Source organism: Pan paniscus, chromosome 15 (assembly GCF_029289425.2).
Source record: "Pan paniscus chromosome 15, NHGRI_mPanPan1-v2.0_pri, whole genome shotgun sequence".
NCBI classification, from domain to species: domain Eukaryota; kingdom Metazoa; phylum Chordata; class Mammalia; order Primates; family Hominidae; genus Pan; species Pan paniscus.
In genome coordinates, this window is record NC_073264.2 from 38,837,566 (window position 1) to 38,860,354 (window position 22,789).

The following is a 22,789-nucleotide window of genomic DNA, read 5'->3' on the forward strand; positions in this document are numbered from 1 at the left end:
AAAAGATTCTACAAATTCCATGTAAATGATATTTTGGAACCTACTAAACTAATTCTAATTTTTTTAGTTGCTTTGGCATTTATACAATACAAACTAATAGTTCTTGGAACGTCATCATCTTTTTAGTTTTTCCTTTGCCTCATACAATAGTATACTGTGTATATGTAAAAGCATATGTTATATCTCTTTCTGTTACCGTGTGCCATATAACAAGCTATATAATGGTAAAAATAACATAAAACATTTTTAGTATCTTGAAAAATCTTTCTTAAGTTAAACTAATCTGCCTTCTTAGCTAAGTTATGTGTATTTCACATAACGTCCAAGAAGTTCTCTAGTACTGACTCTCAGAGGGCCTAAATCTTTCCCAGAATGATGGGAGTAGCACAGTTCAAGAACAAGAATGAATCTCTGTATAATCACACCACAATGTGAGGTGACCCTAAGACAGAGAACTGATCAGATACACATATGGGTTTTAGGAAGACTTTCTGATGCTCTTTTTTAACACAGCTGTGAGAAGAATGTGGCTAAGACCCAGTAGTCATTCTTGAGTAGAGCTGGTAAAGGAAACCATGAGGAGAAGAGAATTTAACACATGGGTGTAAGAGAGTCCGGCTTCATTGATGCGATCTGAGGGGAATGCCTAATGACTGGAAGAATCAAACTTGGCAATGAAAACACAAAGCTCTTTTCATCAATTCAAACGCAGACTCTAAAGCTGCAGATGGTCACCTCCAGCCTTGTCTATTCAGTGTGGGGTTTTATAAAATGGCACTTTGGTGAATACTAATAGATCAAAACAAAGATTTAATAACGTAAAGATGTGGTGTTCATTTTTAAATGAGTATACAGGTCAGTGTCTCAGAAAAGGATGAAAAGAGTACCTTTTATATGTGGGTCTAAAGTCTTTTTGTTTTTTCAACCTCAAAAATAAATGGCATCTTTAACATACAGATTGTGTTTTATGGAGTACAGTTTACATTGTGAAACAGAGGCCAAAATTAGAGTTTATATTTATGCTCAATGATTTCATTGCTTCTGATTTGAGGACTCTCAGTTTATATTTGTTAATGTCATTCTTTCATATTTTATTGAAGTATACTTGATAGGATAGATATATGTTGCCATTCTCAAGGATGAATCAATCTAATTAAAATTTAGTTCAAACATTTTATTCTCAGAATAGAACTTTTTCTCTCACCTTTTCACAGAATGCAAGGAGACATTGTTTAGTACAAAGGAAGACTTTGAACTTTAATTCAGTCCTGAAATTACATTTTGGCTACTTTTTACTTTATTTCCTATGACTTTAGAAATGTACAGCAATTGCTTATGTATTAAAAGATAATTCATTGTGTTTAAGATGTTACTTATTTTACATTACTAAGTCTTTCTTTAAATTGAAATATGCTGTATTTTTTTAGAATAAACTATATTATACTTGGTTAGCACTTTGTAGTTCATAAAATATTTAAGCTAAACCAAACAAATGAAGCTTTATTATCCAAAATAAACTTAAAATACAAGCTCAAATAACTCAATAATAGCGTTCCTGTTTCTGCCATTTATGAGGTAAATACAATGATTAGATCTGCATTCCTAATACTTTTATCTAGAAAGTTACACTAACATATAGAAAATTAAGACACTAAAATTCAAAGTTAAAGGGGAGGCAACTTAGTATCGAGTAAAAATATTAGTGAACTAACAGGACCCTCAACTGTCAGTAACTAGGTATGTACCGATCATTAAATTTGCTCTCAGTGTTCTCATCTGGAAGATATACTTGCTCTAATCTAGTTCAAAACATGGCTATAAGGATCAAATGAAATGCGTGTGCATAAAAGTGCTTTGAAAAGTATAATGTGCTCTGTAAACATAAGTGGTTTTTAATACCTTCAACTTATATATTTTTAATTAAAACATTATGATCACCTGTTTGGAAACAGAAAGGGAGAAAAATTATATTGTAGCCTCAGAAACTATATAAGAACCATGTAACTTTTGAAAGGGATTCTTTACATAGATCTTGAAACTGGAAGTAAAGAGGGTTCTCTGCATTCTCATACATTACTGGTGAGAACGTGAAATGGTAAAACCCCTATGGAAGAGAATTTGGCAATGTCTAACAGTAGTACATATGCATTTGCCCTTTGACTAAGGGAGAATCACTTCTAGGACTCTATCCTGAATATAAACCTCCATGCGTATGAAGCAACATAAGAATTACAGTATTATTTTTAATAGCAAATAAAAATAACCCAAACAGGAGAGTAGTTAAATGATGGTACGTGCATATAGTGTAATACAATGCAGCTGTAAAAAAGAATAAGGACGATATCTATAAACTGATATTGAGTGATTTCCAGGACAGATTGCTAACTGAAAAAAATCAAGTGCTTCTCATATACTGCCTTTTGTGTGAGAAATAAGAATAAAAGGAACAGGAAAGATCAGCCAGAAACTAAAATGATTACCTTTGGAAGTATATGGGAAAGAGATACAGGCAAGGATGGGAGTGCAAGTTTTCTGAGTATGCCCTTTTGTATAGTTTTGACTTTTGAGCCATGTAAATCTTTTACATATTTAGAAATTGAAATCAAATTAAAAAGATAAAAAGAAAGCCTTAAAAGTGACTATAAATAGAAATAAACATACCTAACTGTATAGCAAATTGATAAGATACGGAAAAGTATCTTTTGATCATCATACTTTGACTATACATCCTTAGTGGCATATATTCTAAGAACAGAAATACATGCAAAGAAATTTTAAAGTTTACTAACTATGTTAACAGTTGTTAGCCCTACTGGTATTAACATTTTGAAATGATTTTATGTATATTGTTGGATTGAGCAAATAAATAAATGTTATTAGGAACCAAGATTTCCACCATAAAATAAATGGAATTAGGAAATAGAAACTGTAATGTTAAATTTGAATTAGAAATATCAAAATAAATCTCATGATTTTATTTTATTTATTAATTTTTTTGAGACAGAGTCTTACTCTGGAGTGCAGTGGCGGGATCTCTGCTCGCCGCAACTTCCGCCTCCCGGGTTCAAGTGATTCTTCTGCCTCAGCTTTCTGAGTAGCTGGGATAACAGGCACACATCAACACACCCAGTTCATTTTTGTATTTTTAGTAGAGATGGATTTTTGCCATGTTGGCCAGGCTGGCCTTGAACTCCTGGCTTCAAGTGTTCCGTTTACCTTGGCCTCTGAAAATGCTGGGATTACAGGCATGAGCCACCACACCTGGCATGATTTTAAATATATACATATTTTTCTTAGCTCTATCCACTGAAAAGGGCTTAAAAGCAATACACACATCTAGCATCCAGATTTTAGTTTCCAAGTACCATTTCCCATTAAAAAGTACCAAGCTTCTAGGTCTGGGTCAGGGAAAATACAGAGTAATCTGGGATGTCTTCTTGTGCCAAGAAACAAGCAAATGCTCAAAGATTTAATGGGGGTTATATAGAAAGGACACATAAACCATCGTGAAAATGTTCCCACTGACCAAATTTGGGATGACTTGTGAATCAAAAAATAAACTCTATTTGATTACAAAATATTGAAATTTTACATCTTAGAGTCTACAAACGTACTCAAAAACAAGAGATGAAGGATAAAGCGGAAACAGCCTTTTGTACAGAATAATGTCAGTTAATAAATGTATAGAGAATGATACAATTAGAAAATCAGTACCTTGTAAATTGCAGTATAATTAATTCAAGCAAAGACCATGAATCAGCTATAAAATTAGTTAAAAGAAGCAACCTTCGTACTAGAATCAATCAGTCTAAATAGTTTGAGAGAGCTTAGTTAGTATAACCAAGGGGTTTAGAGCTTAGAAATCAGGGTGGGTTTAGACATAGAGATTTAGGATAGCAACTGCCTTAGAACAATAATTTAGGGATTTATTATTAAAATTTACTTTAGGTATTTTTCTCACTCATGTATTCTGTGCTTATGTAAGTGATGGCAGATAGACCTAAACCACTCAACCCTTTTTCAGAATTCATCTTTTAAAGAAACTACGAGGTAAAGAAGTTTTGCTTTAGAGACTGTCAGTGTTAGACTAGGTACTGATCCTTTCCTTATTTAAAATTTTGATATTTTTCTCATGAAGTTTTTGTTTTGTGATTTTAAAACTATTTTTATTAACATATTACTCATCTTGATTACTTTTTTTTACATCCTTTTAAATTTTAACCTGAGATGAGTGCCTCATTCACCTCACTCTAGTTCTAGCCTTGAATACCCTATAAAAGATGAAAAAGACACTGTTACAGGGGAAAAAAAAGACTGTTACAGGGGAACAAAAGACACTCCTAGTTTAGTCTCTTTAAAAATAGTAATAATGATAATGTTAACTTGCTAAGTTATCCTGACTTGTATGATTTCTATTGAATGGTATTTTATGTTTAGAAATGATAGTGATATAGAGACTTGAACAATTGTGGTTCTTCCACCTTGCGGAATTTGGCCAGGTTTTTAATTATATGGTGTCCATAAACCTTACCACTGTCTAAATTTTTATATCTCAATTCATGTTTGGAACCTGCACCACTTTTATCAACTGTTACTTTATCTTTATTTCAATCATCTTTTATACTCTATGTAGATCAATCATCATATCTATCAACAGGGGCCTGATTGCCTTCTAGACCTTAAATGTTGATCTAAATATGAGAATATATGGTTTTTTATGAATCATGGTTAAATCAGGTAGGGAAAATGACTGTGATGATGCCAGCTTAATAAGTTGAATATTACTTTTACTTTGTAGGCCCATGGCTTAGTCTAAAATTTGAAGTTGCATTGATATATTATCTCTACTAGTCTCCCAAAGGATGTTGCCTGTCTTTTGAATTAAACTTGAGTAAGGTTGATTTGTATTCCCTGTTAATCAAAATTTGAAATGTTGACATTAGAAAATTTCATTCAGTGCTAATTATATATGACTTTTATGAAAGTTAGGAAGGAACGAATCCTACATTTTAAAGTTTAGTATCTGCCTAAAGCCCTATGAAAACAACAGTGAGTAGCTTAATAAGCCATCTTAATAAGATACCTTAATAAAACTAACCAGTTATTCTAGCTTGCTGCATTTCATTGGCAGTATAAAAATCAGTGACTCACTTCCTCCATCATTAATTGAAACTTTTCTGGGTTTAAAATGATCAAAACCCTTAGCAATGTTAAAGCGACATTTCTGAACCTTTCTTGCCTCTTGAATCTCTTCAGTATATATTCTCTAGGTAGTGTTTTAAACATATTTTTTGCATTGGTATAAGATAAAGAAGTTAATTTACATTGATTGTTTTATAACTTTTATTTAAAACAATCTTTAATACTTATAATATGTAACATCACATGATGTTTGACTTCAGCTATATAAGAAAAATCACAATTTGTTAAATTTTATAATGAAATATTAAGTTGGGTTTAGGGACTGAATATAAATAAGAAAGTAGATTAAAATTTAATAACATATTATGACATTAAATAACTGCTTGTGAGATGATATTTGGAATTCTTAACATTTTACTTTTTTTTTTTTTTTTTTTTTTAAGACGGAGTGTCGCTCTGTCACCCAGGCTGAAATGCAATGGCAAGATCTCGGCTCACTGTGACCTCCACCTCCCAGGTTCAAGTGATTCTCCTGCCTCAGCCTTCAGAGTAGCTGGGATTACAGACACCCGCCACCACACCTGGCTAATTTTTGTATTTTTAGTAGAGACGAGGTTTCACCATGTTGGCCTGGCTGGTCTTGAACTCCTGACCTCAGGTGATCCACCCGCCTCAGTCTCCCAAAGTGCTGGGATTATAGGTGTGAGCCACTGCGCCCAGCCACATTTTACTTTTAAAATAAAACAATAGAGCCTCTATTTTCTAGAATATTTTCACAAATAGCACATTGTGGGTGTTTTGGCCTTTATGCCAGTATATGAAAAACTAAATTATTATTCTAATTTGTTCTCTCTTTAACTTCATTTTTTAAGAAGCAGCTACATAATAGGTAATGTGAGTAGTGTGATCAAATGAACACAATTTATAGATCTCGTGAAGAGAATCCTGAGGTGAATTTACAGATTTATTTTTATGCTCCTCATTAATTTGTATTTCAACATCCATATACTTTCTGCTTGCTTTACTTCTTCAATGGCCTATTAGCGATGGAAATTAAGTTACAACTACCAAAGAAAAAAATTACGCTCTAAAACAACATGTTGGCCAGTTCTCTTCAGCTGAATGATAAACAACTCAGTCAGCTGATTGAGTCATGAACTACTCTGCGGATCTCTTCCAGTACTCCACTTTGCTCATTTGTGGGCTCTCAGAAGTCCTCAAACTATTCCATTTTAAAAAGCAAAAAAAGTTTAATAAAAATGTTATTCTTAGTTGCTTGAACCCAGAAGGCAGAGGTTGCAGTGAGCCGAGATCATGCCACTGCATTCCAGCCTGGGTGACAGACCAAGACTTTATCTAAAGAAAAAAAATTTAAAAATATATATATATATACATATATATATATATATTTTTCCTTTGGCTTCAAAAATAGAACAGAGAACATTACTACCTTTGGCTACATGATCTTTACATTTTTAAATTAGAAAATTTTTACATGATGCTTTAGAGAATTTCATTGTGTAGTTTTTGCTCAACCCTTTTACTCTCATCAATTTAACACATTTTATTGTTTAAAAGTATTTATTTTGAAATACTAAAAAACATTTTTAAATACTTGTATTATTTATTAACCAAACACACCCCACAAATACATGCAAAAGTCAAATTATCTGAGTTAGCTAAATTCAGATACAGTATTGAAAGGACTTGTTTGCTAGAAAAAGTATGTGTTACATCATATTAATGTTAAATGTTACTTTACGTGTCTTCAAATAAGAAAACATTTTCCCCAAAAGGAAATTTAATAGTTTGTTATAGAATAGTTGACCATATAACATAAAATACTAAGTAAATATTTTTCCCATCGTGGACAAAGTGTACAACTTAAAAACCTAATTTGTTTGTGTTAGTGGACTTACTAAATATTAGTCTTTGCTAGTCTAGTTTACACCATATATCTTTCTCTTATGCCAACCTTCTGATTTTGCTCTGAAGTATTCTGCAACTTACTATTGTATGATACTAGCCTCAGAGCTAGCTTTTCCAGTTTACTGAGAATGCTTATTATACTCTGTAACCGATAAATCAATAAATCCTCATTGTAATGTGTAAACTCCCATCTCTGTGAAGTAGTTAAAAGCAAACTGTGAATGAACACCTGAATCCAAAAAAGTATGTTGTGATTATATTGACTCTGAAAACTTTTGACTTTCATAGAATACATCATTTATCGTGTAGTATAAATTGTTTGTACTATTGCTTATAATTTTTTGAATAATGAATCCAGTGAATAGTAAAATAATAAAAATGTGTGCATCCTAGGAATACATTTCAAGTAGTTATTCTGGAGAGCTACATGTTAGTGGCAAATTAATAGATATGAATCCTATTTTCTTACTTAGGGAGTGAAACTGGAACCCATTAATACAATTTTTATCCTTAGTAATTGAATTTAATATTGGTTTCATACATTTTCTATATCATATGAAAATAAAAATGAACTTTAAAATATCATTTAAGTAACAATTTAAACACAATAAACTCTACTCTAAGTAAATGTCTTTAGAAAGGAATCAGATCAGTGCATCAAAGATTTATGTTAACAGTCATGTCACCTTGCTTATGGCTTAATGACCAAGTTTCATTACTCATTAGAATTTGGGCCAAGTTCTAAGTATAATAGCTAGCCCATCTGTCTGCCTAATTATTTAATGAGTCCATACTTCTATGATAAAACTTAGCTTTGATACTGTTTTGTGATGGATTTTGTCCGTTTAAAAATAGCCCCTTTTGACTACTGGAAGTGGTTGTTTGTATTTTTTAAATGGTGATCTAGGTGTCCTAATTAGTTATCGTAAAGTGAAAATTTAAACACAAATCATTACAGATATCCCAGGAAGTAAATAGATGAGTTATAATAGCTAAGCCAAATATAAATATTAGAGGTTTTTTTCCCAGATCTCAAATACAAATCTATTTCATTCCAAATAAAAAAGGTGAAAGAGAAAAATTCCTAATGGATAAAAGAAGAAAGATTGTTGCACATTCAAAACGGGTCATGATTTAAATATTTTTCTATTTCATAATTATAATAGTTAGATGTTGATCAATTGTATTCATGTCCTAATTCAACAGATTTTTTAAAAACATCTGTGTGTTCCAGGCACTGTGTTAGGCACTGATGAACAAACTCAAACTGTATCTTGACCTCACTGTACCTTGACCTCGTAAATCTTTCAGGAGAGACATATTAAAATATTCATACACAGAAGTGTGTAATTATAACTTAGTTTAATATGATGAAGAAAAATTCCTAGGAATGCTAGGAAAGTATAACAGGCAGATTTAGATTTGTGGTAAGGGAAGAGGTGTTTCTCTGAGACCAGAAGTATAAATAGGAATTAGCCAGGAGAAAAAGCCTTCTGTATGGAAGCCAAAGCAAATAACTTGGCTTGTTGGAGAAACTGAAGGAAGATTTTTGCAGCAAAATAATGGCTGCTTGGATCAAAAAAGGAGGATGGAGTAGTATGCAGAGTCAGATCTTATAGAACCATTTAACTTTCGTTGTGGTTTTTATCGGTTATTTCCCATTTTTTGACTTTATCTTACAAGCAGTGGAAGTTGTTGATGGATTTCAATCCGGGATATATTCTGATTTGCATTTTTAAAAGACTAACACTGACTGCTATGTGGAAGATAATTGGAATGAGACAAGAGTAGAAATGGAGAGACTCACTAGGAAGTAATAGAACTGATGAGAAATTGTGATAACTTGGATGTGGGGTGGGGGAGATTGAGAGGAATAGTGAGATGAGATAAATTTGGACAGTAGACTTTCTGGAAAGATACAGGGTATTGAGGAGAGTTCCCAGATAATTGTCTTGAACAGTCTGATAAATGGGAATACCATTTACTGAGATTTGGAAGACTGGAGGAAGAACAGAGTGAAATGGAATGACATCTTTAGCAGGTTGAATTTCAGTAGTATGTAAATTTCAGTAGTATATAAAACATCCAGGTGGATGTTCTTCTTGACATCTTAATTTTTCTTTTTCTTTCTTTTTTTTTTTTTGTGATGGAGTCTTGCTCTGTCACCCAGGCTGGAGTGCAGTGGCACAATCTCAGCTCACTGCAACCTCTGGCTCCCAGGTTCAAGCAATTCTCTGCCTCAGCCTCCCAAGTAGCTGGGATTACAGGCACCAACCACCACACCTGGCTAATTTTTTTTGTATTTTTAGTAGAGACGGGGTTTCACCATCTTGGCCAGCCTGGTCTTGAACTCCTGACCTCGTGATCCACCTGCCTCAGCCTCCCAAAGTGCTGGGATTACAAGCGTGAACCACCGCACCCGGCCTGAAGCTTATTTTAAAAAGACAAAGGAAGTATAATCATTAACATGAAAGACTACAAAAAAAAAAACTGGAAATAAAATGAGCATGATTATTACCACAATAGAAATGTCAGTGAATGGACAGCTGCTAAAATATTTTGGCGAAATAAGAATAAAAGGGGTCCTTAAATAATGAAAGGATAGAAGATGAATGAGAGTAGTTCGTGTCCTACCTTGAGTTATTTGAAGGTACTTAGAGAATTATTTGAAACTTATTTCTTCTGCCTTCCAATTCAATTATTATTTTAATCAAGCATGTGCTATGCACCAAGCACTGAGGCAAGCACTGGGAATTACTGGTTAAATATAATTCAAGGCAGCAGCATCTGACATCACTGAGCATACAGTCTAGCAAGGGATACTGACCAGTAAACAGCAATCATAATAGGGGAAGTGTGTAGTACTGTGGGGACACTTAGAAAGGACATCTATCTCCGACTTGGGTGAATCAAGGAAGGTTTTATCATTGTGAAAACCATATATTCCATTAACTCTTTGGGCTATGTTGCTGTAAGTCTTGATTACTTTTTAGAGTGTACCATAGAGTATAATCAATTTTAGACCCTCCAAAAATATGATTTTAAAATATTGAATTTGCTATGGCAAATGAACAATATTGTTCACCTACTAAAGGAATAACACAGAACCTAATCAGATCCATATCCCTCACTTAAAACCCATGGGTTTATATGTGTTTCATAATTCAGAATTTTCCAAATCTTATAAAAGGATGTTGTTCCAGGAAGCAGCCTATAATCAAACACATGAATGTTTCTGCAATGAGATATATGTGAATTGCCACCCTAAATCAGGTCAGGTTTTGCTGCAACAGGAGTGCAGCAAACTTATAAAAGTACTTTTTGTTTTTCAGAGCTTTCTGAACTTTGAAATTGTACATTAAAGGATTATGCATATAGTCTACTTGTCCGTAAGAAAAGTTGGACCTGATAAATTAACAATAAAGATACCCAGTGAAGATTTTACATTGCTTTGTGCCCATATTAATTGTTGAAATTAAGGAGAACTCATTCAGTTAAATTTGTTCCTCTATGGTGTGTATTGAATATTCCTCAATGATGGAGAGAATCAATGGGAAAAAGTAGAGGATACTCTTAATGGCTTCTTTATCATAGTATTTCTAAGAGAGTATGGCATATCAAACGTTGTTAAAATTATAGAGACAGAAGAATCACCAAAAATGTGATAGATAACTTAAAATATGATTTCTTAATAATTTGACTAAATATTAGTCTCTCGTAATCAAGCCTCTGTAGTCAGTGTAGTTGTATATATGCTTTTTTTTTTGAAATACTGAACACAACAAAACCTATCAACTAAATGCATTTTACACAGAATGACTATTATTCCTGATAAGGAATTTGTTATGCTGTGTTTAGAATTATTGCTGTACTATACAGTGAGAAGGCACTTGGAAAGGCAAAGTGGACTTTTACTTCTTTTCTTTTTTTTTTTTTTTTTTTTTTTTTTTTTTTTGAGACAGAGTCTCGTTCTGTCGTCCAGGCTCGAGTGCAGTGGCGCGATCTCGGTTCACTGCAAGCTCCGCCTCCCGGGTTTACGCCATTCTCCTGCCTCAGCCTCCCAAGTAGCTGGGACTATAGGCGCCCGCCACCACGCCTGGCTAATTTTTTGTATTTTTTTTTTTTTTTTAAGTAGGGACGGGGTTTCACCGTGTTAGCCAGGATGGTCTTGATCTCCTGACCTTGTGATCTGCCTGCCTCAGCCTCCCAAAGTGCTGGGATTACAGGCGAGAGCCACCGCACCTGGTCTGGTTTAATTTTTAAAATCTGCTGTTACAGACAGTGCTGTAAATGAGCAGCCTTCCTCAAACATATTTTTGTGTAGTTCTTTCGATAAATCTGTAAGATAAATTCCTAGAAATGAACATTTTGAGGTTCAAAAAATGTGTGTTCTTTTAATTTTGATAAAAATTGTCAAATTGTTATTTTAAAAAGTTATGTGAACAATATTTGAGAACAACAATGTCTAAGAGAATGCTTATTTCTGTAAGCATTCACTACTATTGAGTAAGTTGTTAGCCTTCCAGTGTGAAAGGTAAAAAATTATATTGTTTTGATATGCACTTATTTTATTAGGAATAAGATTAAGCTTTTAAAAATATTTTATTAGCAGTTTATTTTTCTTTTTATGTGAACTGCCTATTCCTGACCGGTTCCCATTTTTGTGTTGGACAAAAAATTGTTTATAAATCAATTTTTATTGATTTATAAAAACTCTGAGTAGTAAATAAATTAGCTTTTTATTATATGCACTGTAAGCAGTTTTTCCTGTTTGAAATTTTGCATGTTTTTTTTAACAGAGAGGTTTTATTTTTCTTTTACAGTGTCAGAATTGTGTTAAATTGTGGTATTTTATGATAACAAACAGCTTGCCTTCTTTTGAGTTGCTTATTTGAGGTTATTATTATTATCATTTACGATTACCTAGAGAAAGCATTAGAACTGTTTGTAAACTTAGCTGTTGTGTTATTTTTTTCCGTTTAAAAGAGTTATTTTTATTAATTAGAAGCCCAGTAGGTAATAGTTTTTATAACTTAATACTAATTGAGATTTGTTTATCTTAGCAAATAAGCTGTCATAGTTCTTCAGTCATAAATCATCTCTTCCAATGCAAATATCCTTCAAGGATAGAACAAACAGGATCAAAACACAGTGAGAGGTTTGAACCCTTAGATTCTAGATTGGGTTCATTTGGATGTGAGAGATTAAAGGAAAGCCTCTGAGATAGTCTTAACTGTATAAAGAACTCTGCTTCTTTTCATTCAAATATTGTAAATGCTTAATTATCAAAATTGTAGGGCCTTGACTTATGATGTTAGAAAAGAACAATAAAATAACATCTTTGTATACCACATGTCCCCTTAATTTATGTCTAGGTATGAAGAAGTAAAACTGTAAAACCTGCCTAATATATATATTTAGTATAAACTCTGTAGCAACACAGCTACATGTAGTTTTTGAGCTTAATTCTCTGTCAGGCTCATAAGATCCTAAAACCCTTGGAGAGTTCAGCAAAAAATAAATGAGAATAGGATGAAAAAAAAAGATTGCATTTTTTAACCTTTTAAATACCCTCATGTTCACTTTAGCAGTTATATACAAGTGTTTATCGTGATCAAAAGAAATATTAATATCTTTTTGATTGGCCAATCAGAAAATGCTTTTTTCATCCATCATACGTATTTTTACAAATTACTAAAGTAATACACATTCATTTTAGAAAAAGTTTAAAATATAGCTAAGCAACTTGACATTTTTACAAAATGTTTTCATACAATACATATAATATTATGACCTGATTGTTTCACTTAGCATATTATGAAAAACTTCCTATGTTATTATATATAATCTTTTACATGTGAAGAATAAACAATGTAAATGGCTTTAAGTCTATTATATGATTGTACTATAATTTAATTGTTATTTTCAAATACCACTGCAGTGAAAATACTTAAAGCTAGATATTTGCACATATCTGTGCAAATGGAATTCTTGAGTTAAAGAATATTTAGAATTGTTAGAAAAAGTTTCTATCAGTTAGAAAAGCAATTAGGCTATTTATAGAGATATCCTTGAGGAACTGTGTATTTTTAACTCCCTTTAAGTATATGGAAAAGAGAGAAATATAGTACTTTTTTATAGCAGAAAGATAACATTTCATCTTGCCGTCTAATTATAAAGTGTATTATCATAATATTCTCTAAGAGTGATCTAAGTTGCAAAAGCCGTAAAGATATAGAGTAATAGCTAGAATTTAATTTGGATTTACTTACGGTACAAATACTGAGAAACTATTCAAAATTTCTGTACTTTTTAAATATGCTTTTTTTATAACTTTCAAAAACACTGGTACCTAATAGAAAAGAATGATGTGAAGCTGAAAAAGGCAGTGTGTGTCCCATCAAAGAGCTTCACTGCTATAGTTTGCGCAGACTGAGAGAGAAGGTTTGGACAGTAGTTAGTAACTTCCTTGAGAATAGTCAGTCATCCTCTGTCCTCAGTAAGCATGTCAAAATAGTGGACCAGAGTTTTTGACCAATTAATGTGAGTGATTTAAATCTTCGGGTATAGGAACATAGCATTCGAAGTACTATGCCTGTGGGAAGTTTTTGGCAAAAAGGTGACAAGTATGAATAACTCTTTCAACTTGCTTTTTACAGTTGGCAACACCTCTTCTTGCCATTTCATTGTAAGCATTAATAGAAAAAATGTCTTGTTAGTCTGACTACTTACTGGATGGAATTTAAAACATTTTATCACTTTTTGGAAAGATGTAGGATTTTAGTGGAAAATGTAGACTAGTGTAAGAAAAAAGCAACAAAATTGATTTTATTTTCATCTCTGTTACTGTTATTACAAGATATAAAAACAGCTAAATCAAAAAAATTGTGTCATGTATTTAGCACTACTGGTTGGATACATTAAAAGCATTTCATACCTCCTTTGCCCACGAGAATTTTATATCACTGGTTTTGAGTTGTTTCCTAATACTGCTGCAGTAAACATACTTGTACCTAAATATTTGGAGAGGGTTCAAGTGCCTGCAAATAGAATTAAGTTTAAAAGTATCTACCAGTATTACAGTATTACCAGTATTACAAATTAGAAGTATCTTGTAATTTGTGTATATGTATGTATATATATAATGCTAGTAATATATTACCATAATTTTCTTTGTTCATTTATTATTTCATAGAGTAGGATGGCACTAAGTAACCTCTTAGTTGTTCAGTACAGGTAATACGGCGACAAGGAAGGCTTCAAGGAAATTTAACTTGGCCCTGTAGAATGGGTGGGATATGAATTAGCATAGGGGAAAGAAGAGAGGGTAATACAGAGGAGAGAAGTAGCAGAGATGAAGCACAGGTACAAGAGTAAATATAATCTATGAGAGGAGCTGCAGAGAGGTCACCCTGGCAGGAGCGGAGGCTCCTGGAGCATGAGATCAGATAAGCAAGACTAGTCTGAATTACTGAGAGCCTTCAAAAGTATGCAAAGACATTTAGATTTCCTGTGATAGGAAATAAGAAGCCATTGCAGAGTTTTTAAAGCAGTGGTGATTACTTGATGAAAATAGCATTTTAGGAGCATCAATCTCTCACTTAGCATTGGAAGATTAATTAAATCAGGTTGGTGTTAGAGGTAAGAGTACCAGCTAAGAAGCCGTCATGATAGTATAGTATTTTAAGATAGACAAACAATGTACTGATGTAGGTTGGTAGCAGTGAGAATGGGAGGAAGAAATTCATATCAGAAACATTATCGACAAAATGTGATTTAATGACCAACTAGATGTGAAGGGTAAAGAATTCAGCATCTTAAGGTTCTCTGCATAAGAGATAGGAAAAACACAGTGCCATTAATAGAACGTCTTTATTTCAATACTAAGAACTAATTTCATTTTCTTTTGTGTAACCCTAACTTATAAACTTATGAGAAAAAATATTAAGTTGAGTTTGAGAAAAGTACGGCCAGATGGCAGATATAAAACTCATCAAAATTGGCTTCTAGAAACTGACAAGGAAAAGAAAGGAAGGGCTTGTAAGGATTCTTCTCTGGGAATAATAGAAATACCCATGAGAATTTCTTTGGAATGATAGCAATTTAGATTGTATAACCCCATTTCCCAAATAATTAAACTCTTTCCATGGAGTTTAGTGCTAAAAGTCAGAATGTCCAAAGTTATTCTGAATGATAAAGATTATTCATAAGAGCTGTATCTCAAGCCGTTCAAAGATAGGCCAGATGTCAAGGCTGCAGTTTGAGGTATCATCCTTCAGAAGGCAATAATATGTAACTCCTCTACTGGGCAAACAGCAGATCACTTTCTGAAGTGATGTCATTCAGATTGAGAATTATCAGAAGTAGCCTGATGTGTGAATATTTTAAAGTCCAGATATAAGCAGCTGGAGGCTGCATGTAGAAAGGATTTTTTTTTTTTTAAGATGGAGTCTCACTCTGTCACCTAGGCTGGAGTACAGTGGCATGATCCCGGCTCACTGCAACCTCCGCCTCCCGAGTTCAAGCAATTCTCCTGCCTCAGCCCCCCGAGTAGCTGAGATTACAGGTGCCCGCCCCCGCGCCTGGCTAATTTTTGTATTTTTAGTAGAGATGGGGTTTCACCATGTTGGCCAGGCTGGCCTCAAACTCCTGACCTCATGTGATCCACCCACCTTGGCCCCACAAAGTGCTGGGATTACAGGCGTGAACCACCGCGCCCAGCCAGAAAGAATTATACTAATTATTTTGTTTAAGAAGGCACATGATGAAGGATGGGCAATGAATAGTTGTAAATCTTTGCTTATTTGCCTCTCTTTGTTCCTGCCAGACTGACCTCTATGCAGTTCCTCTCATAGATTATATTCGCCCTTGTACCTGTGCTTCATCTATGCTGCTTTTTTCCTCTACGTTACCCTCTTTTCTTTCCTCTTTGCTTATTTGTATCCCACCCATTCTACAGGACCAAGTTCAATTTCCTTGAAGCCTTCCTTCTCTCTGTATTACCTGCACTGAACAACTAAAAGGTTGCTTAGTACCATCCTATTCTATGAAATAATAAATGAACAAGAAAAAAATATATTAATATATTACTAGCATGATATATACATATAAGCTAATAAGCAAATATTTACGGCAACTATTCATTCATATTATCTAGGTGATTTACTCAAAATAGGTATTTCTACCAAAGTTGGGAAACAAAACACATACCAGAAGAGGCAGATAACTGCGTGTCGCCCAAACCTAAACTGATCTAAGGAAAAATAACAAATTACAACTTTTACATGTCATGTTGTGTAGCGTTTCTGAAAATCCTTGAGGATTTTGTCAGAAGACAGGTTTGTGGCTATTCTCTTAGCACACAGATGAGAATTGTTCTACTAATTAAGATGAAACAATAATTTTCATTGGCCTTACAGAGCTGGTGCTGTAGGTGACTATATGGTACATTGAGGGGAGAGAAGGGGACCTATATGCCTCCTCTGCTCTATAAGCTGTCATCTTGGTGGACAGAGAAGGTGGTGGGCCAGTCCTTGTGTCCTTTCCACCTCCCATGCCCGCCGTACATTACCCATCTGTTCAAAAGGAGAGGAAGAGTCATTAAGGGATGGAGGGTGACTATGTATTACTTACGCATTTCTGAGTAAATTGACAAAGTGTCTTTCATAACTCTCTAAATCATAATCATTATAAATAAATGAGGCCTTAATTGTTTGCTGCCAATTTCCAGATGTTTTCTAGAATATATAGATCTATATAAATTGTTAACAGTACAAATATACTGTAAGTCTAAAGGAAATCACATGAAAAGTCCATCTCTGTGATCACTCACAGTAAATAAATTTGAACATAAGTGTAATTCACACTTAAGATCATTGTAACTCAGTCCCTGATATAGTTTACTAGTGTCCTGTCAGTTTGAAAGAGTTAATGTGTTCCTATGTTACTAACTTACTACCAAAGAATAATCTAGGTACTGAGAATAAAGCCCATTAATCCTTAATACTAACACTTTAACACATAAAGGAAAGATGTATGTGATTTAATTTCAAGTCATCTATGGTGCTTGAGAAGTATTAACTGTGAAGTGAATGGATATTAAAGAATGAAAATTACATTTGCAAGTGGCATATGAAAATCAGGAATCAGGAAAAAAAAATGAAAGTCAGTCTTACAGTCTTACTAAGAGAATAGTCTCAAACCTGTCTCCTGGTAAAATCCTCAAGGATTTTCAGAAACTCTACAAAACACGACATGTGAACATGGTAATTTGTTATTTTTCCTTAGATTAGTTTAGGTGTGGGCAGTATGCAGTAGCTACCTCTTTTGGTATGTGTTTTGTTACTGAACTTTGGTAGAAATACCTATTTTGAGTAAATCACCTAGATAATGTGAGTAGTTGCTGTAAATATTTGCTTATTAGCTTATGTATATGTATCATGCTAGTAACATATTAATATGTTTTTTCGTATTCATTTATTATTTCATAGAGTAGGATGGTTCTGAGTAACCTCTTAATTCTTCAATCTTTCTCTGCATTCAGAATTCCTTGTCTATAAAATACAAAAAAGTGTTTATGTTTGTACACTATTTTGTGATAAATGAAAATATAAGCATATGTGTTATAGGCTTTATAACATTTTCTATATTCTATGTTGTGATATACTAATTAAATAAACTATAGTCTATGATGAGTATGCATCATAACAATTTCAGAGCAATCTGCCTTTTCATGGTTATATAACAACTAAATTTGATGTTTTAGAAAAATGAATCACTCTTATTTATGTAAAAAGATTAGGACTTTATACAATGTCTAAGCCCAATAACATGCAGTTTTAAACTGCCAGAAAGAAGCAGTGACTGTCTGAAAGTCCAGTAATACCATGAATGAAATTATACTTCAGATTTCTATTTATTATATCCTTATCTTGAAACCAAGGATTGATTCCCCATAAGAAAAAGCCTATGAGGACAGTATAATTGGGCAGTTTTCAAAACAATATTTAAGAAGGAAACAACTTATCACTCTTAATTTTTAACAAAAGACACTCTAAAAATAGTGAAACTGTGATGTTTTAGATGAGACAGTGATGTAACCAACAAACTCCATTTCTGGCTAAAAGAAATCAAGATACTCTATAAGCCTTCAGTTGTAACTTAAGCAAATGCTCATATGGGGAGTAGGAGTAAAACACAAACACCAGAATAAGGCAAAAAGAGGGACTTTCCCACTAATCTACATCCTTTTTAAAAAATACCACTGATGTATCCCATTACAATTCTTAGAAATCAAATAATTTTAAATGGGATCATTGAAATGGTTGACATTGAATTTGTTTTTTCCTACATTCTGTCACATGCCTGCTTATTTTTGACTCCGATGCTTCTTCCATAGAAGATGCATAAGCAGTCCACATTCAAGGCAACTTCATTCCTTTGTAAGCTTCTTTTTTCTTCTGACAAATTATGAAATCAAAAGAAGAGCTGAGACCAGCCTGACCAACATGGTGAAACTCCATCTCTACTAAAGTACAAAAAATTAGCTGGGTATGATGGCACGTCCCTTAATCTCAGCTACTTGGGAGGCTGAGGCAGGAGAGGTGCTTGAACCCAGGAGGTGGAGATTGCAGTGAGCCGAGATCATGCCACTGCACTCCATCCTGGCGAGACTCCATCTCAAAAAAAAAAAAAAAAAAAAAAAGGAAGAAAAAGAAGAAGAAGATGATGATGATGATCTGAAATTCTGGTTTTCCAGAAGCAGTGATTCATTGTTATCACATTAAATAAATTCCTCCTGATACAGAAAGGCTAACCTTTACTTAGTTATTACTTAGGGTGAAATTTTATATAACATATTTCTCACCAAGTCTCCCAAACTCCTTCGATTTAAAGTGAGAGAAATCTGTTCTTTTTAGATAACTGCTCTATCATTTAATGTTCTTCTGCAAAGGTTATTGACAAAATATATACTACAAATCTTCACATTAATTAACTGACTTTCTTTTATTCTTGAAACCTACTTTTAGGAGGTCAGCAGCAAAATTTCAACCCATTACTTTAGAATAGAAAATGTAAATGTACTTCTTATTCCCAACATATGTGTGTGATATTTATTCATAAGCAATATTCTATTGATTTTTGAGAGCCTGTTGGGCTAGTTACCAAATATACAGTGGTAAACACATTGTCCCTACCCTTATGGAGCCTCATGGGCTTGTTATTGGAATTGAGTTTTCTTGGGAATGTTACATATGATTTAAATATCCCCTGAGAGACAAAGTGAAGGAGCCCAATAAAATTGTAACTTAATCTTAATTTATTCTATTATCTCAATCACTTTCTAATGTTGTTAGGGGATTAAGCAAAATAACTCCATTATCTTCTGTTACGTACTTTCCTAATAGTATCATCTAATACACTTAGTGCTGCCATGTTCCAACTGGAATCCAGAGGACAATCTAGATATCCAACTTACAAAGCCTTAATTAAGCCTTGGGTAAAATTATACCAAAGGTAGTATTTTAATCTAGATATCTAACTTACAAAGTCTTAATTAAGCCTTGAGTAAAATTATACCAAAGTTAGTATTTTAAAATCCAAAACTTGAAATAAAATTACTTTAGTGATACTATAAAGGAAATATTGCTTTAATTATTCTCTATGTTCTCATTTTTAAAAGAGGTGAAATAAAAGTAAATAAAACAAAGTTTCACATATTTTAATTTTTATATCCAACGTTTATGTTTATTATTCACCTAAGTAGGTATTAATTGATATGATTGATTGGTGAGCTTCATTTTTCAAGGTTACCTAAAAGATAGTAGTCAATGTTTAAAATATAGGTAATTTTTTGGTGCCTTGTCTACTTCTGATATTAATGACATTGAAAAAGGAATGCCGTATATCTAATCTAAGCACAGTTGAATATACACATATCAAGTTTTTTCTGTGTTCTATTTAATCTCAACAATAAATCCAAGTTTCTTGCTGAATTTCAAGGCGTGAAGTAACTTCTTAATGTTAAAGTAAATCTAAAAGACAAGCTTAATGCAGCATGGTAAATAAAATGACCCAGGAATTGTGAGATCTGAGTACAGCTTATTCTCACTTTCTCACTGTTTTCCTATGTAACACACTCTCCCGTTCACAGTATTTAAAACCTTTCAGCCACTTGAAAAAGGTATAACGTGAAACTCCCTATATTATAACTTGCTATGGATGAAAACTCCTTTTATAATCCATCCCTACAGAGAATTTTGTAAAAAGACTTCATATGATATATATCTACAGTAGAAACACCTAAAAGGCTGTGTAGAACAAGTGTTTAGAAGGTGCTATTCACAAAATAATTACCTAAGAAATATGCATAAATGAATGAATGACAGTGCTTTGTATAATTACATATCTTAGGAGCTAAATTAATTTATCTACATTATTCCTTTGTATCCTTTATTCCAGTAATTCTTTATCTTTTTTCAATTTCTTTTTCCTTTCCTTTATTGTCCCTTTCTTTTCTTTTGGAGACAGGGTCTTGCTCTGTTACCCAGGCTGGAGTGCAGTGAGTGGGACAGTCTCAGCTGACTGTAGCCTCAATCTCTTGGGCTCAAGCAATCCTCCAACCTCGGCCTTCCTAGTATCTGGGACCACAGGCATGCACCACCATACCTGGCTGATAACTTTTTACATAGCAAAATAGTTTGGGGGAAAGGGCTGAATTAGATTTGATTAATTTTGAAGTTATAGGAGAAATCAACAAACTAATTCATACCTGATTAGTAATGAGGCTTTAACGCTAAATATTGTTGGCTGTATCTCCAAAGTTTTTCTTGCTTTTCTCCCTTTTCTAAGATACGTGTATATCCAGCCAATGATACCAGTTGACAATAAGAGGGACGTGTAAGGGACAATCTTATATGCAGACAGAGATGATAGTCACATCCCAGGAGTCGTTTAAGAGAAAAATGTGAATCCCAAAATACATCTATTTTGATATCTATCAATTGACACCTGAAATTTCTCCATCAGATATTCCCGTATTTGAGTTTAAGCTTTGTACTGTAATAAATTATAGATATGCCTTTTTGTGAATCACATAACATCATCATAAAGTTCAGGGCAAGTGCTAAGCATCATTAGGAGGAGAATATGAGGATACTTAGATTCTTGATGGGAAATGAGTGAAGTATCATTCGGGTACATTTCTGCTAAGCATTGAGTTTTTGTTTTGAGTTTTTTCTCGCTCTCTCTAGAATTCTCTATTACTATTGGAACTCCATTTTAATTATTATTACCAAATTATTTTAGACTTTGCTCTTTGAGAAATAAAGACAAACTTTCCACTTTCATAGTTCTGTCCCATGACTAGCCCAAACAATTGTTACTTTGACTATTTGATATCAGGTGTAAAAGAAGAAAATGTGGCCCCAAATCATTTTAAGAACACAATAATTTTCTAAGCTTCATTTCCTGAGTGTCCCCTTGTGTTTGGGATAGTGGGGGTTGGTAGTGGAAACAATGTGTACATAAGTATTGAATTGGGAGTCATCATTTTTAGGTCAAAAACTAGACTGATAATGCAATCAATGCTTTTGCTGAAAGTTGGCTTTTTTACTGAAATGTATCTAAACAAAACCTAGGTATCTACTCTGCTTAAACTTACATAAAGCTCTAAATTTAGCAACATTTTAGTACTGATGAAAATTCTCAAATCTCATGACTATCACAAGATATTGGAGATACCTGAACACGGTGGATGAAGTAGGTAGTAAGAGGGCCTTTTAAAATGCATTCTTTGGTTTCTACTTAATCTCAAAGATCTTGATATGAAGATTAACAAAGAGAAGAATGCTTGATTCTAAGTATGATATCCATGTAAACTTTCAATGACACCTTAGCTAGGCTAAGATTTTTAACACTATCCTTTGTCAAGGAAGACACTTATATGTATGATATAAGTCATAGTTGATAGTTACTTTGGCTTTCTACATCCCTGCTAGTGTCAATTTTTTTTGCATTTTCTGTAGTATAATGATAGCTGAAATCTGACTTTATTATTATTGTAATGTCCAATTCTAGGTAAATAAATTATGCCCACAGCCGAATCAGTCACAACCCATTATTAAATTTGAGTTTTCTATTAATAAGATTACGAATGTTTTAGTCTCAAAATTGTGTAAAACAAGATCAATTTTTAAGTTCCTATCCATTTAATAGTGAACGTGTTCAAAAAAATATGTATTTTTAATAAGGCAAAATGCATGATACCAAACACAGCATTGTTAGGTTGGTAGTATTTTGGAATTCACGATTTGGCTTTGATAAAAGTGACTCATGGACTCTTCAATATAGCTTTCCAGTGAATATATATTGAATGTTGAAAGACCACTCATTAAAATTAAATTTAAAAATAAAGTAAATGCTCTATGCTGTGAGCCCTACAAGGCATAATATCAACTTCAACAAGAAATGGTCTGCAAACACACCATATTTGCCAAGTATCATAACAGTCTAGAAACTTCTGCTTCTGTGTCACAGATCATGAAATTAGGTTATTAGGCTTTTTTGGATATCTGTAAAAGCCCTAATTAAGCCCTCTAATACTCTAATTGAAATAGATATAAGTGCTTCTGGATGATACCCTGTAGCTGGTCCAGCTTCTTTAGTTGCAGACTGACCTAATAACTCAGTGATCTACTCACTAAGGACTTAGTATGCT

At 33.2% G+C, this 22,789-nt stretch overlaps 1 protein-coding gene across 46 annotated transcripts in view; it reads left to right on the forward strand.

Annotated features, from left to right (window-relative positions):
• The window catches only part of MIPOL1 (mirror-image polydactyly 1), a 387,061-nt gene that overhangs the window by 322,961 nt on the left and 41,311 nt on the right, over positions 1–22,789 (forward strand). Inside the window, exon 13 of one of the 46 annotated variants that reach the window (XM_055097484.3) lies at positions 5,586–15,084. The exons of 44 other annotated variants lie outside the window; for them this stretch is intronic. In XM_055097484.3, coding sequence (XP_054953459.1) covers positions 5,586–5,892 — 307 coding nt within the window. In that variant the 3' untranslated portion in view covers positions 5,893–15,084. Of the gene's footprint in view, positions 1–5,585; positions 15,085–22,789 lie in introns of those variants that run through there. One more of the 46 variants, XM_055097483.2, reaches the window with a different exon arrangement.